The following is a 19,282-nucleotide window of genomic DNA, read 5'->3' as shown; positions in this document are numbered from 1 at the left end:
ACCTCCACCACGGTTGCCACCGCCGCGGCCAGCACGGTTTCCACCGCCACTGCCGCGCTCTGCATCCTCACGGCGCGGTTGCGGACACTCACGTGCCCAGTGGCCTTCCTGGTTGCAGTTGAGGCAGGTGTTGGGGCCGACACGACCAGCAACATTGCCGTCTCCTCGTCCGCCACCACGTCCACCTGAGAGCACCTAGAGGGGGGGGGTGAATAGGTGATCCTGCGAAACTTAAACTTATAGCCACAAAAACTTGTTAAGGGTTAGCACAATAATTGCCAAGTGGCTAGAGAGGAGTCTCAACAAAACACAATACCACAAGAGATCAAACACAGATATGACACAGTGGTTTATCCCGTGGTTCGGCCAAGACCAACGCTTGCCTACTCCACGTTGTGGCGTCCCAACGGACGAGGGTTGCAATCAACCCCTCTCAAGCGGTCCAAATACCCACTTGAATACCACGGTGTTTTGTTTGCTTTTTTTTCAATCCCGTTTGCGAGGAATCTCCACAACTTGGAGCCTCTCGCCCTTACAATTGAAGTTCACAAAGAACACAGAGCAAAGGGGGGAATGAGCAACGCACACAAGACTTCAAAAGATCAGAGCAACAACACGCACACAAGTCGCAACAAGAGCTCGCAACACTACTCAAAGAGTTCACAACTCCACAAGAGCTCTATATGCTATCACAATGAAACGAATGCGTGAGATCGATGTCTTGGTGCTTAGAAATGTTGTAGGAATACTTTTTGTGTTCTCCTCCATGCGCCTAGGGGTCCCTTTTATAGCCCCAAGGCAGCTAGGAGCCGTTGAGAGCAAATCCAGAAGGCCAATCTTGCCTTCTGTCGTCGGGTGCACCGGACAGTCCGGTGCACACCGGACACTGTCCGGTGCCCGATTTCCTTCCTTAAACAGCGCAGTCGACCGTTGCAGATGCGGGAGCCGTTGGCGCACCGGACATGTCCGGTGCACACCGGACAGTCCGGTGCCCCCTTCCGACCGTTGGCTCGGCCACGTGTCCTGCGCAGATCGCGCGACCGACCGTTGGCCTGGCCGACCGTTGGCTCACCGGACAGTCCGGTGCACACCGGACAGTCCGGTGAATTTTAGCCGTACGCCGTCGGCGAAATCTCGAGAGCGGCCACTTCGCTCGAGGCAACCTGGCGCACCGAACACTGTCCGGTGCACCACCGGACAGTCCGGTGCCCTAGACCGAAACAGCCTCTTGGCTGTACACAACCAACTCTCCTCTTTTCTTCTTCTTCCTGTTTCTGATACTTAGACAAGTATATTAGTACACAAAAACCAATATACTAAGACTTAGAAACATACCTTTGCTCTAGATTTGCACTTTGTTCATCCATGGGCATTGATTCACATTTAAGCACTTGTGTTGACACTCAATCACCAAAATACTTAGAAATGGCCCAAGGGCACATTTCCCTTTCAATCTCCCCCTTTTTGGTGATTTATGCCAACACAACATAAAGCAACTAGAACAAGTGCAAAAATCACTTCAAATAAAACTCAAATTGATTTTGATTCAATTTTGGCATATATGGATCATCCTTTGCCACCACTTGGTTTGTTTTTGCAAATCAAACTCAAATCTCTATCTCTAAGTCAAACGCACACATGTTGAAGCATAAAGAGAGTCATTCCAAAAGAGATTGATCAAAGATTCCAAAAACTCCCCCTATTTCCCATAATCAACACTTCTCCCAACAAGAAGCCAACTTTTGACAAGAGAGACAATAAAAGAGTTTGACAATAACAAAAACTCTATTCTACTATTTTCAAAATCTCTCAAGTGGTTTTCAAAATCTCTCAAGTGGTAGCTGATCCATTTATCGCTTTGGCCTTTATTTTCTCCCCCTTTGGCATCAAGCACCAAATCGGGATCAATCTTGGCCTTTATTTTCTCCCCCTTGCCTCACCAAAATCTTCAAGTAAGAGCAAACAAGCAATAAGAGTCTAAAGATGAACTTGGAATAAGTTACCCTCTTATCGGAGTGCAGTGGAAGTCTTTCATGGTCCAAGTCCACCTTTTTCCCTTTCAATCCTCCTTCGAGACTAAATCATCAACTCAAGCACATGGTTAGTCTCAAAGGGTCAAGTTGTAACACATCTCCCCCTAAACATGTGCATCACTTTGCAACGGACTTGTGAGGTCCAGGGAGTGTTTGTACAACTTGAGCACCATAATAAGCAACAAAATGCAAAAAGGAACATGACCAAAAGCATAGATACATGTATGCTACAATTCAATCCAGGTTCCGCGAATCTAAGACATTTAGCTCACTACGCAACCTGCAAAAGGTCTTCTCATCTAGAGGCTTAGTGAAGATATCGGCTAGCTGGTTCTCGGTGCTAACATAAAACACTTCGATATCTCCCTTTTGCTGGTGGTCTCTCAAAAAGTGATGCCGGATGTCTATGTGCTTTGTGCGGCTATGCTCAACAGGATTCTCCGCCATGCGGATAGCACTCTCATTATCACATAGGAGTGGGACTTTGCTCAGATTGTAGCCAAAGTCCCGGAGGGTTTGCCTCATCCAAAGCAGTTGCGCGCAACACTGACCTGCGGCAACGTACTCGGCCTCAGCGGTGGATAGGGCAACGGAGGTTTGTTTCTTAGAGTTCCATGACACCAGGGACCTTCCTAAGAATTGGCACGTCCCCGATGTACTCTTCCTATCGACCTTACATCCAGCATAGTCGGAGTCTGAGTATCCAACTAAGTCAAAGGTAGACCCCTTTGGATACCAGAGCCCGAAGCAAGGTGTAGCAACCAAATATCTAAGAATTCGCTTCACCGCCACTAAGTGACACTCCTTAGGATCGGATTGAAATCTAGCACACATGCATACGCTAAGCATAATATCCGGTCTACTAGCACATAAGTAAAGCAAAGAACCTATTATTGACCGGTATGCTTTTTGATCAACGGACTTACCTCCTTTGTTGAGGTCGGTGTGTCCGTCAGTCCCCATCGGAGTCTTTGCGGGCTTGGCGTCCTTCATCCCAAACCGCTTTAGCAGATCTTGCATGTACTTTGTTTGGGAGATGAAGGTGCCGTCCTTGAGTTGCTTCACTTGGAACCCAAGGAAGTAGTTCAACTCGCCCATCATCGACATCTCGAATTTCTGCGTCATCACCCTGCTAAACTCTTCACAAGACTTTTGGTTAGTAGAACCAAATATTATGTCATCGACATAAATTTGGCACACAAACAAGTCACCATCACATGTCTTTGTAAAAAGAGTTGGATCGGCTTTCCCAACCTTGAAAGCATTAACAATTAGAAAGTCTCTAAGGCATTCATACCATGCTCTTGGGGCTTGCTTAAGTCCATAGAGCGCCTTAGAGAGCTTACACACGTGGTCGGGGTACCGTTCATCCTCGAAGCCAGGGGGTTGCTCCACGTACACCTCCTCCTTGATCGGCCCATTGAGGAAAGCGCTCTTCACATCCATTTGGTACAACCTGAAAGAATGGTGAGCGGCATATGCTAGCAAGATACGAATTGATTCTAGCCTAGCCACAGGAGCAAAAGTCTCCTCGAAATCCAAACCTGCGACTTGGGCATAACCTTTTGCCACAAGTCGAGCCTTGTTCCTTGTCACCACCCCGTGCTCGTCCTGTTTGTTGCGGAACACCCACTTGGTTCCCACAACATTTTGCTTGGGACGAGGCACCAGTGTCCAAACTTCATTGCGCTTGAAGTTGTTGAGTTCCTCCTGCATGGCCAATACCCAATCCGGATCTAGCAAGGCCTCCTCTACCCTGAAAGGCTCAATAGAAGAGACAAAGGAGTAATGCTCACAAAAATTAACTAATCGAGATCGAGTAGTTACTCCCTTGCTAATATCACCCAGAATTTGGTCGACGGGATGATCCCTTTGAATCATCGCTCGAACTTGGGTTGGAGGTGCCGGTTGCGCTTCTTCCTCCATCACTTGATCATCTTGTGCTCCCCCTTGATCAAGCGCCTCCACTTGAGGTACCTGTTCGTCATCTTCGGTTGGGGGATGCACCATAGTTGAGGAAGAAGGTTGATCTCGTTCATCTTGTTCCTGTGGCCGCACTTCTCCAATCGCCATGGTTCGTATAGCGGTCGTCGGAACATCTTCTTCATCTACATCATCACAATCAACAACTTGCTCTCTTGGAGAGCCATTAGTCTCATCAAATACAACGTCGCTAGAGACTTCAACCAAACCCGATGATTTGTTGAAGACTCTATACGCCTTTGTATTTGAGTCATAACCTAACAAAAACCCTTCTACAGCTTTGGGAGCAAACTTAGAATTTCTACCCTTCTTCACTAGAATGTAGCACTTGCTCCCAAATACACGAAAGTAAGATACATTGGGTTTGTTACCGGTTAGTAGCTCATACGAAGTCTTCTTGAGGAGGCGATGAAGGTAGACCCTGTTGATGGCGTGGCAAGCCGTGTTCACGGCTTCTGACCAGAAACACTCGGGGGTCTTGAACTCTCCAAGCATCGTCCTTGCCATATCGATTAGCGTCCTGTTCTTCCTCTCTACCACACCATTTTGCTGGGGTGTGTAGGGAGCGGAGAACTCGTGCTTGATCCCTTCCTCCTCAAGGAACTCCTCCACTTGAAGGTTCTTGAACTCGGACCCGTTGTCGCTCCTTATCTTCTTCACCTTGAGCTCAAACTCATTTTGAGCTCTCCTGAGGAAGCGCTTGAGGGTTCCTTGGGTTTCAGACTTATCCTGCAAAAAGAACACCCAAGTGAAGCGGGAAAAGTCATCAACAATAACTAAACCATACTTACTTCCTCCTATGCTTAGATAGGCGACGGGTCCGAAGAGGTCCATATGTAGCAGCTCGAGGGGTCTTGATGTGGTCATCACATTCTTGCTGTGATGCGCTCCTCCCACCTGTTTACCTGCCTGACAAGCTGCACAAGGTCTATCTTTTTCGAATTGCACGTTAGTTAAACCTATCACATGTTCTCCCTTTAGAAGCTTGTGAAGGTTCTTCATCCCCACATGTGCTAAGCGGCGATGCCACAGCCAGCCCATGCTAGTCTTAGCTATTAAGCATGCATCTAGACCGGCCTCTTCTTTTGCAAAATCAACTAAATAAAGTTTGCCGTCTAATACACCCTTAAAAGCTAGTGAACCATCACTTCTTCTAAAGACAGACACATCTACATTTGTAAATAAACAGTTATATCCCATATGACATAATTGACTAACAGATAGCAAATTATATCCAAGACTCTCCACTAAAAATACATTAGAGATAGAATGCTCATTAGAAATTGCAATTTTACCTAACCCTTTTACCTTGCCTTGATTCCCATCACCGAATATAATTGAATCTTGGGAATCCTTATTCTTGACGTAGGAAGTGAACATCTTCTTCTCCCCCGTCATATGGTTTGTGCATCCGCTGTCGATAATCCAGCTTGAACCCCCGGATGCATAAACCTGCAAGGCAAATTTAGGCTTGGGACTTAGGTACCCAACTCTTGTTGGGTCCTACAAGGTTAGTGCAAATTTCCTTAGGGACCCAAATGCAAGTTTTGTCTCCCTTGCATTTTGCCCCTAACTTCCTAGCAACTATTTTCCTATCCTTTCTACAAATAGCAAAGGAAGCATTTAGGGCATGATAAATTGTAGAAGGTCCATTTAATTTCCTATGAGCATTAACAACATTTCTCCTAGGCATATTGTGAATAACATTTCTTCTACCAACCTTTCTATCATGCACGACATGAGAACTAGAAGCAGTCATAGCATAAGAATCATAAGCATGTGAATCAAAAGCATCATAACTTCTAAAAGCATTTCTAGAATTTTTCCTATCATGATACAAAAAGGCATGGTTCTTTTTAGTACTAGTAGCCATAGGGGCCTTCCCTTTCTCCTTGATGAAGATGGGAGCCTTATGGCTTGTCAAGTTCTTGGCTTCCCTTTTGTAGCCAAGTCCATCCTTAATTGAGGGATGTCTACCAATTGTATAGGCATCCCTTGCAAATTTCAATTTATCAAATTCGCTTTTGCTAGTCTTAAGTTGGGCATTAAGACTAGACACTTCATCATTCAATTTAGAAATTGAAGCTAGGTGTTCACTACACGCATCAATGTCAAAACCTTTACACCTAGTGCAAATCACAACATGTTCTACACAAGATGTTGATTTACTAGCTACTTCTAGTTTAGCATTTAAGTCATTATTAACACTCTTTAAAGTAGCAATGTTTTCATGACAAGAAGATAATTCACTAGAAAGTACTTCATTTCTTTTAACTTCTAAAGCATAGGATTTTTGTGCCTCTACAAACTTATCATGCTCATCATACAACAAATCATCTTGCTTTTCTAAAAGCCTATCCTTTTCATTCAAGGCATCAATCAATTCATTGATTTTATCAATTTTATTTCTATCCAATCCCTTGAACAAACTATAGTAATCTATTTCATCATCACTAGACTCATCGTCACTAGAAGAATCATAAGTGACATCATTACGAGTGATTACCTTCTTCTCTCTTGCCATGAGGCAAGTGTGACGCTCGTTGGGGAAGAGGGATGACTTGTTGAAGGCAGTGGCGGCGAGTCCTTCATTGTCGGAGTCGGAGGAGGAGCAATCCGAATCCCACTCCTTGCCTAGATGTGCTTCGCCCTTTGCCTTCTTATAATTCTTCTTCTTCTCCCTCTTGTTCCCTTGGTCCTGATCACTATCATTGTCGGGACAGTTAGCAATAAAATGACCAAGCTTACCGCATTTGAAGCACGAACGCTTCCCCTTGGCTTTGGTCTTGCTTGGCTGTCCCTTGCGACCTTTAAGCGCCGTCTTGAATCTTTTGATGATGAGGGCCATCTCTTCATCATTAAGTCCGGCTGCCTCAATTTGTGCCACCCTGCTAGGTAGCGCCTCCTTGCTTCTTGTTGCCTTGAGAGCAAGGGGTTGAGGCTCGTTGATTGGTCCATTCAAGGCGTCGTCCACGTATCTTGCCTCCTTGATCATCATCCGCCCGCTTACGAATTTTCCGAGTACCTCCTCGGGCGTCATCTTCGTGTACCTGGGATTCTCACGAATATTGTTCACGAGATGAGGATCAAGAACGGTAAATGACCTTAGCATTAGGCGGACGACGTCGTGGTCCGTCCATCGCGTGCTTCCGTAGCTCCTTATTTTGTTGATAAGGATCTTGAGCCGGTTGTATGTTTGCGTCGGCTCCTCGCCCCTTATCATCGCGAATCGTCCGAGCTCGCCCTCCACCAACTCCATCTTGGTGAGTAAGGTGACATCATTCCCCTCATGAGAAATCTTGAGGGTGTCCCAAATCTGCTTGGCATTGTCCAAGCCGCTCACCTTGTGATACTCGTCCCTGCACAAAGAGGCTAGCAACACAGTAGTAGCTTGTGCATTTTTATGGATCTGTTCATTAATAAATGAAGGACTATCCGAGCTATCAAATTTCATTCCACTTTCCACAATCTCCCAAATGCTTGGATGGAGAGAAAATAGGTGTGTACGCATTTTGTGACTCCAAAATCCGTAGTCCTCTCCATCAAAGTGAGGAGGCTTGCCAAGTGGAATGGGGAGCAAATGAGCATTTGAGCTGTGCGGAATGCGCGAATAATCAAAAGAGAAGTTTGAGTTAACCGTCTTTTGTTTGTCGTAGTCGTCGTCCTTGTGGGAAGAAGTAGACTCGTCGCTGTCGTAGTAGACGATCTCCTTGATACGTCTTGTCTTTTTCTTCTTCCCATCTTTACGTCTGTGGCCTGAGCCAGAGTCGTTGGATTTGTCATCTTTTGGCTCGTTGACGAAGGACTCCTTTTCCTTGTCGTTGATCACGATTCCCTTCCCCTTAGGATCCATCTCTTCAGGCGGTTAGTCCCTTCCTTGAAGAGAACGGCTCTGATACCAATTGAGAGCACCTAGAGGGGGGGGGGTGAATAGGTGATCCTGCGAAACTTAAACTTATAGCCACAAAAACTTGTTAAGGGTTAGCACAATAATTGCCAAGTGGCTAGAGAGGAGTCTCAACAAAACACAATACCACAAGAGATCAAACACAGATATGACACAGTGGTTTATCCCGTGGTTCGGCCAAGACCAACGCTTGCCTACTCCACGTTGTGGCGTCCCAACGGACGAGGGTTGCAATCAACCCCTCTCAAGCGGTCCAAAGACCCACTTGAATACCACGGTGTTTTGTTTGCTTTTTTTTCAATCCCGTTTGCGAGGAATCTCCACAACTTGGAGCCTCTCGCCCTTACAATTGAAGTTCACAAAGAACACAGAGCAAAGGGGGGAATGAGCAACACACACAAGACTTCAAAAGATCAGAGCAACAACACGCACACAAGTCGCAACAAGAGCTCGCAACACTACTCAAAGAGTTCACAACTCCACAAGAGCTCTATATGCTATCACAATGAAACGAATGCGTGAGATCGATGTCTTGGTGCTTAGAAATGTTGTAGGAATACTTTTTGTGTTCTCCTCCATGCGCCTAGGGGTCCCTTTTATAGCCCCAAGGCAGCTAGGAGCCGTTGAGAGCAAATCCAGAAGGCCAATCTTGCCTTCTGTCGTCGGGTGCACCGGACAGTCCGGTGCACAACGGACACTGTCCGGTGCCCGATTTCCTTCCTTAAACAGCGCAGTCGACCGTTGCAGATGCGGGAGCCGTTGGCGCACCGGACATGTCCGGTGCACACCGGACAGTCCGGTGCCCCCTTCCGACCGTTGGCTCGGCCACGTGTCCTGCGCAGATCGCGCGGCCGACCGTTGGCCTGGCCGACCGTTGGCTCACCGGACAGTCCGGTGCACACCGGACAGTCCGGTGAATTTTAGCCGTACGCCGTCGGCGAAATCTCGAGAGCGGCCACTTCGCTCGAGGCAACCTGGCGCACCGGACACTGTCCGGTGCACCACCGGACAGTCCGGTGCCCCAGACCGAAACAGCCTCTTGGCTGTACACAGCCAACTCTCCTCTTTTCTTCTTCTTCCTGTTTCTGATACTTAGACAAGTATATTAGTACACAAAAACCAATGTACTAAGACTTAGAAACATACCTTTTCTCTAGATTTGCACTTTGTTCATCCATGGGCATTGATTCACATTTAAGCACTTGTGTTGACACTCAATCACCAAAATACTTAGAAATGGCCCAAGGGCACATTTCCCTTTCACCACCTCCTCTGCCTCGTCCTCGTCCACCACTGCGGCTGCGTCCACCGCCACCACGCTGGTTCCTGGAACCAGAGCCACCTGCATCGTCTCCCTTCTTCTCCTTTCTGCATCGCGCTTTCCACTGCTCCTCAGTGTACAACAGCTTGCCATTGATGGCCACCGGCTCGGTCAGTACTTGTTCTTCGCGATTGTCCACCGCCTTAAGCCTTCCAGTCACCTCCTCAAGAGTCAGTGCCTCAAAATCAAGGAACTGCTCAATGGCGACGACGATCTGTGAGTACTTGGCTGGCACCGTGCGCAGGAATTTCTCCACCACGCGCTCCTCAGTGATGTCCCTATCACCATGGATGACAAGCTGCTGGTGCAGAGTTGACAACCGCACAGCAAAGTCATCCACTTGCTCACCAGGATTGACGCCGATGTTCTCCCAATCACGGCGTAGGCGCTACAGCGTTGCTCGACGGACCTGTCCACGCCGATGCGGGTCGCAGCGATGGCGTCCCATGCCTCCTTCGCCGTAGCCTTGTCGAGCAGTGGGAGACCCATCTCCTTGGGTACAGCCCCGACGATCACCTCCAGTGCACGTCTGTCATCGCGGAACTGGACAGGACCGCCTTCAATGGCGTCCCAGAGATCGCGCGCCTGCATCCTCAGCTTCATAGTTTGGCTCCACTCGTAGTAATTCGTCTTGTCCAGCATCGGCCACGCCGTGCCGCTGCCGGAGTCGCGGTACACCACCCTTCCTTGCGGCGACTCGTAGCGACCACCGCCGCGGCAGCGCCTCCGGTCCCGCAGTGGTGACTGCGAACGCCTCCGATCTCGCGGAGGAGTCCACGGCCTCCGATTCTTCTCCATCTCCTCTTCCTCTTCCTCGACCTCCTCATCTTCTCCCTTCTCGGCGGCGATTTCAGCCCGCAGCTCCTGCGCCGTCCTTGCCGCCGCCTCTGCTGCAGCCGCTGCCTGCTTTGCTGCCTGGACTGCCAGCGCCACTGCTTCCTCTGCAGCCTTCAGGCGTGCAGCCCGGCTGGAGAAGTCGCCCAGTTCTCCTTCGCTGGTTCCCTTGGCCTTGAGCCTGGCAGCGCGCTCAGCAGAGGTCGACATGAGTAGAGAAGAGAGGAGTCGGCCTTGAGGCTCTCAGGTGTCTAACCTAAGCTCTGGTACCAAATGTTAGAGGTAGACAGAGTGTTTTGCCGGGAGTACTAACCTCAGCTATCATTGCTTGATTATATAGAAAGATGAGTCACATTGATTACATAACATCTCATTAGAGCTTAGCTAATCTGATAGGAGCCTTGGCAGCCGCACACACCTGTTGAGCTGCTCAAGGTCTTTAATGACTATAATTAACTAGCACAAGTAACTAGGAGAATGCTTAGGAAACAGGACTTAATAACAACACCCAGGCTGTGCCAGCTGCCATCTCATGCGGGCAAATGCTGTATGTATATTGGAGGTATATGGCGAGACAAGTTCAATTATATGCCAGCATCTACGTGCGAAGCTGCACTTCAAGAAAAGATGGGACACTGTTTGTTCTTTTTGCAGAATGCAATTCTCACGTGTGTATGACTCCAGTTCCATTTCTCTTGAGCATTGCCCTTGTATTGACCAGAAGAAGAATTTCTATTTAGGTTGGCATTTGGAGTTCCACATCAACATAAAGGTAGGCTAGACTGGCACATTCCCCATCATGTGTGTAGGCCTTTTGTGAGGAGTAGCCTCTGCCTCCCCAGGTGTATGTCCATTTATCAAGAGGGCCAATTCAAGGTGCTGAAACTGTTGGTAGGCCTTAGTTGACATTGACAGTTGGGACATGTTTTGAGGTTGTGCTTGTGCCTTGGCCTGCAATAGGGTAATTTTCTTGCCGTTTGCATACGGGAATAGTTTGGGGAACGATAAGGCAGGGATTGCTGCACTCCACCTGTCATGCCATAACTGAATAGAGCATCTAGAAATACCTTTATATGTTTTGAGCAACTTGAGTATGTCATTCTACCAGGAGGACCACTTTTTTGGTTGAAGGGACTGCCTCGGATCTGTAATGATTGTTCTAGATTAAGTTCACCCAATGTAAATTCTGTCTATAGAAGAATTTGTCTAGATTTTTCATTAGCAATGCTTCATTTTGTGTCCTAAGGTTGATGACTCCTAGACCTCCATGTTTTTTCGGTTTGCACGCAATTTGCCAGGCTGCCTGTGGTGGCCTTTTTGCGTTTATGTCAGCACCTCTCCATAGACAATGCTTCATATATTTGTCAATTTGTTTGATCATCGAACTTGAAAGTTTGAGGGTGCATATGAAGAAAGTAGGTAACGAGGAGAACATTGAATCGACCAAGTTGTAACCTCCCAGCTTCTGACAAGAATATTGAAGTTGATGATAAACGTTGTTCAATCTTCCGTCTTTTACCACTCTCGGTCCATCGACACGAAACTGCATGACCTTCACCTTCGTCATCGACCATTATCTTCAGACTCCACATCTATGTATCACAAGCGAACAGACATATTGCACTCACATACTTATGCCCTGGTCCACCCGAGATGCTACTTCGTTGACAATCACTCGTCACAAATCCGAATTACAAGAGTACATCTCATCAACCTTGTGTTCGTAATCACTCAAGGTGGCATCATCATATTCTGTTGCTACCAATCCAACTGTGTGGGAACTGAACTGTTAGCCTAAGAACCTGTTTGTTTGGATTATAATATGTCCATATTATATAATCTAATTTATTTTAAACTAATACTTAGTTTAAAAGTTAGATTATATAATCTGAGTAGATTATAATCTCAAACAAACAACTCCAAGACCATCTTCAGCAACTTACCCATACCCATATCCATATTCAAACTCTACTTTGTGAATAGTGCAATTTACAGTGCAAAATAGTACAAAACAGTACTTTAGGTGACCATATGAGTGAACCGCTAGACACAGTCCACCCACCGTTCAGCGTCATGTAGACCCTAGTGCAGTTGCACCGGAGCTATATGTTCATGCATCTTCTACCAATACTAGACAGCCTCTGTTCACAGTGTTATTATCATACTATATGGGTAAAACCAAACCTTTTCATACAGAAGCTGAGGAATAATGACACCCTGTGCATACAGTAGAGTGGTGGAAATGTTTGAGAGAAATTATATACTGTAGTGCCATCAGAACCAGTTACACAACGCCTGTCTACGAGGCCCCCCCTCCTTATTCCTCAGAGAGCTTTCTCTTTGTGATCAAGAAAGCCACGACCAAGCTTAGGCACTGCTGGTCTGCTAGACAATTAAAAGCCATACGTTCAGAGTTGTGACTTTAGAGAGCTGCCTCCTCCTCTTTCCAGTCACCAGTATGAATTAAACACGCGGTACATGACAGTAAGAAACCATCACCTCTTTGAATATATGGCCTTATATGTTCATGTACTGCAGTACTGGAGAATTACCAATATTTGTAGAACCAGAGCTAGATGCTAGTATAATACAGTTTTGTTACTTCCTTCTTACCGCCGCTGAAAGAGCGTGTGTGCTTCAGGTTTAGGCCCAGCGCACCCAGTCACCTTCATCGCCAGCTTGTTCTGCAAAAGAATTAAAATGCTCTCAGAAATCTCATGTGTCAAGTATGAACATTTCTCTAGAATGTAGGCTAATGCTGCAAATTCATATAGTTCCCCTAGGCTGGTATGAGATCAAAAGAACTATGTATCTAGAGTCACAATATCACCCTGATAACTGCCAGAGCGACTGTCAATGCTTCCTCCAAGCCTGCTATCTCAGCCATGCTCAGCCCATTCAGATTTTCTTCCATAGACCTGAATTTTAGTTACTTGGATAATTAGGTAGAAATTAAGACAGCATAGATCATTTTCGATGAGAACCAATGGTTGTTTCGTAAAGTTCACATGTTTCATTACCATTGATCCATCATAATTAGCAGGTCAGATAACGAGCCTTCAGCTGGCTGGCCATTCTCAGGAAACTGGAGGGAAAGCAAGAATAGTATACTGTGAGAGATCACACAAAGTACACTAGTCCTTAATTAAAAACCTATATATTTAACATATGAATTTACTATATAATGTTCAGATTCCAAGTCCTGATACTAGCAATTTGCGAATACAATTTTACAAATGATTCCATAAGGCAGAACAGAAAATGAATTAACATACGAGGTTGGCACTAGAGTACTAGTCTGCATCTATTGGTTGATGGTATTCTTTGCAAAGGGTAGGGACTAGGGACTAAACCAATACATGATAGGTAAATTTTCAGCATCATATGGCCATGGTAACTCTTATTTTCTTTTCTCCTATGTGGCAAAGCTTTTGCCATCCTTGTGACCCCCCCCCCCCCCCCCCAGAACTTGTTCGAGCTCACCGCGAAGCTGCTCAATTGCTGGAGACAGAAACCCTAACTGGATTGTACACAACAATGCACACACTTGCTATTCCGGAGACGGTTTTTGTGTGGATCAAATCGCCGTGGTGATTTTCTAGACTCTGAATATATTTATGCAGACTAACTGAAACAGCGAGAGAAAGTCTCGCCCATGACGGATGTCCGCGCCCACGCTCCCGAGTGCTACGCCATCCCATTGCCAAGCGTGGCATTTGGATCATCCAAGACTGCGACCAAGCACACTTCTAAACTGCCTAATCGTGTGCTCAACTGCTAACTAACTCAGGTTTAAACAAACGGACTCAAAACGACTGACAGACCCGATACAGACTGACAAACGAACTGAAACACTGAAACTGAATAAACTCTGAACATTTTCTGAAAACAGTGTCCACTGAATCTTACTGACAGAACTTCGCTAAAATTTATGTCCAAGAAAAAAAATATCAACCATCAAGATACAGGATGTTATCCAGGCTAGCTTTGTCGAAACTTGCAGGCACTTGAGATATGAATTTTCATGAAGGACTTGGATGTGGACATTTCTTTACTTTTGTTTTACATTTGGTTTATAGTAGCTGATTGGGATAAAGAGATGACAAACAAACTAACTACAAATAGTGTCTTGAAGGTAGAGTCATTTGTTGCGTCAGAGATGGATTTGCCAATGACCGTTCTGTGATGAGTGCCCACTTTAGAAATGGTCATAAAGAGAACCATTTGCGGTATAGATCCATGGGCTAATCTTGAAAGGGTAAATTCTAGACAAAAGAACCATTGGTGATTGTGATGTGGTGTCTTCTAATCATATGAGCAGTAATAAGCATATATTTGAATGGAGATTTCCTAAATCCATTGGTGTCATAAGACACCAAAAAAGGGGATTCGATCTGTCCTTTGTCTTGATTTACCAATGATCGTTCTGTGATGAGTGTCCACTTTAGAAATGGTCATAAAGAGAACCATTTGCGGTATAGATCCATGGGCTAATCTTGAAAGGGTAAATTCTATCATATATGGTGCTCACAATGACTCATGTAGAATGTCTAAGGTCATAGAGACACAAATAAACACTTCAAATTCTAGAGGACTCTTGCTTGTTGTTGTTCTCGCACCAGTCTACACTAGAGCTACCTTATGTGTGGTCCTTGTTGTCATTGTCATTACTCTCCTATGAGCTAGATTATAAGGGGCTTCCTATGGTAAGGAAGAGGATGAGAATATCCCTTGGTGGCAAAGGATGGCAATGTTTATAATTGGCCATACTATCGCCTTGTAGAGGATGAGCCCCTCGTTGAACCACAAGAGGAGTTTGAGCCCTAGGAGGAGGATGAGTCCAATGGGACTTAAATCATGATGATCCTAAGGCCTTGTTTGGTTGTATGGGAATCGAAGAGGATCGAGAGGGATTAAATCCATTACTATTCCATTTTGACTAGCAAGGATTTAATCTCCTCCAATTCACTCATAACCGAGCAAGCCCTAAGGTGGAAGAAATTAGCGTTAAGGTGGAGCAACAGAAAGAGGGTGGAGAAGAGGAGGATCTAAGGAGGGGATGGAGATGAAATTCCTAACAAGGAGCATGAGAATGATAATAATAATGATATTGACTACTACTCTGATGACGACGACGACGACTTTATTGAATATATGCCCAAGAGACAATCACGATCTATGAGAATGCTAATGAACCTTTTATGGTAAAATCCTATTAGCAATGGTCTATATATACGAAGGGGATGACATGTCTGAGAGATTATATTAGCCTCTACCAGCGTCATGTAGTTTCATCTCTGTACGTATGGATACCATTGAGGCGCTACTGCTCTTATTGTAGTGTTAATTAGCAACAAATTTGAGAAGCACAAGCAAACGTTTTGCTACTGTTGGTACTGTTAAGGCCCATTAGGCCCAGACCCACTGCCTATATATATAATAGTCCTTAGGGACTGATGATTAGAGGTTAATCCTAAGGTTAGTAACATGGTAACAGAGGAGGTTTCGATTAGGGTTTTTTAGCCGTTGTCACGGCCCTCCCTATCCGGCTGCCGTCGCGACCCTCCCTACCCTCTCCTATCGACCGCCGCCGTCTGCGCGCAGTCTGCCATGGCCGCCGTCGTCTGCGCACCGTCTATGCATCGTCTGCCTCGTCCGCCGCCCGCCGCCGGTGTTGCTTCTGTCACGTCCGCCGCCGTCGCGGCCCTCTTCTCCGTCGACACCCGCTTGCGCCGTCCAGCCTGTCGGCCACCGCTGTGCGCCACCAAAGCCGTCCGCGCGCGTCTGCCTACATCCGCCAGATCTCCGCCACCGTCCAGATCTTCGCTGCTGTCAGCCATTGCAGCGTTCTCCTAGCCACCGTCGCGGTCTGCGCCTAGTCATCCGCTGCTGGCCTTCTTCTCCACCGTCGTCGGCCATCACGGCCTTCTCCTACGCCGTCTCGCCATCCGCGCCGTCTGCTCACGTCGTAGTCTGCACCTAGCCACCCTGTTCGCCGGCGTGGATCTGTTTTCTTCTTGGCTGCAGCGGAGTATCAACTGTTCATCAGCTGCAACCACCGAGAATTTTGGTACCATCAAGCCAGTCTTTCTCAGATCCGTTATACTTCAGCCTTTTCTTGCTCTTCAATACGGCGTCCAATGCTATTGTTGTCAATATTGTACTTGATGGGCAGAATTACCCAGAGTGGGTTTTTTGTGTTCAGACTACATTAAGAGGTCACAGTTTACTATTCCATTTGAGTGACGATTCACTAGTTTTAGCAGCTGATAGAAGCAATGCCGCTGCAATCAAGACTTGGCAAATCAATGATGGCAAGGTAATGGCTGCAATGGTCAATAGTACTAAACCAACTATGATTATGAGTCTGTTCAAATTCACCACTGCTAAGGCTATCTGGTCTCATCTGAAGGATCGGTTTGTTCAGGACAGTGGTGCTCTTTTACACACTCTTATGTAGCGGACTCATGTCATTGAGCAACATGATATGTCCATTGATGAATACTATTCAACTTTTGATCGTCTTATGAGTGCATTGACCTTTATGGTGCCTGCTTGTACAGCTGTGTCTTGCCCAGCCCATAAGTTCATTGAGAAGTTCTTTATCTACAAGTTTGTTATGGGCGTTCGACCTGAATTTGATTCTCTTCGTGCAAGGTTACTTCACAGTTCTGATATTCTCACCATGGCTCAGGCGCTGTCTGAATTACTTGCTGAAGAGACTCATCTTAAGTCCGTGTCTTCTATTACTGGTGTCAGTTCTCACAGTGTATTGGCTGCTGCTTAGAAGTCCAGGAACACCTCTTTTCAGCCTTGTGATCATTGTAAAAAGACCACTCATCGGTCTGAGAACTGCTTTGCTAAGTTTCTAGAGAAGTTGGCTGATTTTCGTGTCCGTCGTGCTACTCGTGGTCGTGGTACAGGACCATCTTCTAGAGGCTCAGTTGCTGTTGCTGCTACTTCATCTGCTGGTGCTTTATCATGCTCTTGGGTTCTTGACTCTAGAGCTTCATTTCATGTGACATCTGATCAGTCACGGCTGGCATCTACTACACCTATCACCGAGGATAATTTTGTTCAGACTGCTGATGGTACATTATGTCATGTCACCCACAAGGGTTCTCTTTCCAATTCTAATTTTACTATCCCAAATATTTTCTTTGTACCTGAATTATCCATGGATCTACTATTAGTTGGCCAAATTACAGATCACAATTGCTTTGTTGGATTTGATGACTCATCTTGTTTTCTACAGGATTGACACATAGGGGATGTGATTAGGACTGGCCGTCGCCATAAATCTTCGCCTCGCCTCTACATCTTGGACACATTGCGTCTTCCTTCCCACCATGCCTCTACAGTGCTTGCCGCTTTGGGTCCCACGACGTCGTTTGCCCAGTGGCATCATCGTCTTGGTCACTTATGTGGGCCTCGCCTGTCTACTCTAATATAGTCAGAATGTTTAGGTCCTACACATGTTGAGTCTAGTTTTCATTGTAAAGGTTATCATCTTGGAAAACAAGTACAACTTCCATATTTTACTAGTGATTCCCATTCTGCTAAACCTTTTGATCTTATTCACTCTGATGTTTGGGGTCCAGCTCCTTTTGTTTCCAAAGGTGGTCATAAATATTATGTCATTTTTATTGATGATCATTCTCGTTATACTTGGATTTACTTCATGAAATGCCGCTCGGAATTGCCTTCTATTTACAAGTCCTTCGCTCGCATGATTCACACCAAGTTTTATGCTACTATTAAAATTTTTCGCCTTGATTCTGGCGGTGAATTTTTATCTAATAATTTTCGCCAGATATTGACCTTAGAGGGTACTCTGCCTCAACTTTCTTGCCCTGGTGATCATGCCCAAAATGGTGTTGCTGAACGCAAACACCGTCATATTATTGGGAGTGCTCGTACTCTTTTGATATCTTCTTTTGTTCCTTCACACTTTTGGAGTGAAGCTGTTTCCACTGCCGTGTATCTCATTAATAGACAACCATCATCTAAACTTTCTGGCAAAACACCAGGTAAAGTTCTTTTTGGGACATCTCCACGATATGATCATCTTCGTGTGTTCGGATGTCTATGTTATGTCCTGTTACCACCACGTGAACGGACTAAATTGACTGCTCAATCTGTCGAGTGTGTCTTTCTTGGATACAGTCCTGAACACAAAGGCTACCGTTGTTATGATCTATCTACTCGTCGTATTCGAATTTCTAGAGATGCGAGTTTCAATGAAAATCGTCCCTTCTTTCACAACAAGTCCACTCACTCATATTATCCCATAGAATCCACTTCTTTCATGTGTCTTCCTTCCATTCCTGATTTTCCATCTGAACCATCATCTTCCACATCCACACCGGATGTTCTCATCCCCATAACACCACCTTCTATATCCACGCCATCTTCCTCTTACTCTTCCAAACCACCTATCACCCAAACCTACATTCGTCGTTCCTGCTCTATTCCTACGGTTGGTCCTGATATTGATCCTGTACCCGATTCTTGTACTAACAATAATGAGTCTAATGGTGTTTTTAATTAGGGATATCGTCTTCCAAACCACTACTTATCAGAAGGTTTCTGGGATTCTTGAGTGGTAGCTTGCTATGATTGATGAATTGGCTGCTCTTGAATGCATTAGTACATGGGATATAGTTCCTCTACCCTCGCATGTTGTTCCTATCACTTGTAAATGGGTCTTCAAAGTTAAGACAAAATCGGATGGTTCCATTGAGAGGTATAAAGCTCATCTTGTGGCTCGTGGTTTCCAACAGACTCAAGGACTTGATTATGATGAGACTTTTGCACCAATTGCACATATGACTACTGTTCGAACCTTGATTGCAGTTGCAGCCTCATCTTCTTGGACTATCTCCCATATGGATGTCAAGAATGTGTTTCTCAATGGTGATCTACGTGAAGAAGTTTATATGCATCCTCCTCCGGGGGTTGATACTCCCTCAGGACACGTTTGTCGTCTTTGTCGCGCATTGTATGGTCTGAAACAAGCTCCTCGTGCTTGGTTTGAGAGATTCATCTCTGTCATCACAGCTGCAGGTTTTTCTTCTAGTGAACATGATCCTGCATTGTTTGTTCATGTCTCTCCAAAAGGTCACACTTTACTTCTATTATATGTGGATGATATGCTGATTACAGGTGACAACTCAGAACATATTTCTCATGTCAAGAAGCATC

The 19,282-nt window shown here is 45.8% G+C and overlaps 1 protein-coding gene across 1 annotated transcript in view; it reads right to left on the bottom strand.

Moving 5' to 3' along the window:
• Window positions 1–12,125: 12,125 nt before the first annotated feature.
• Window positions 12,126–19,282, bottom strand: part of LOC115072894 (uncharacterized) — a 72,269-nt gene continuing 65,112 nt past the window's right edge. The window contains exons 3-5 of the mRNA NM_001371082.1: window positions 13,099–13,163; window positions 12,909–12,996; window positions 12,126–12,762 (exon numbers count right to left, since the gene is read on the bottom strand). Of these exons, the coding sequence (NP_001358011.1) occupies window positions 12,688–12,762; window positions 12,909–12,996; window positions 13,099–13,163 (228 nt within the window). The 3' untranslated portion in view covers window positions 12,126–12,687. The remainder of the gene's footprint in view (window positions 12,763–12,908; window positions 12,997–13,098; window positions 13,164–19,282) is intronic.

This window comes from Zea mays, chromosome 1 (assembly GCF_902167145.1).
Source record: "Zea mays cultivar B73 chromosome 1, Zm-B73-REFERENCE-NAM-5.0, whole genome shotgun sequence".
Taxonomy (NCBI): domain Eukaryota; kingdom Viridiplantae; phylum Streptophyta; class Magnoliopsida; order Poales; family Poaceae; genus Zea; species Zea mays.
The sequence above is the reverse complement of the archived record's forward strand: the minus strand, read 5'-3'. Positions and strand labels throughout refer to the sequence as shown.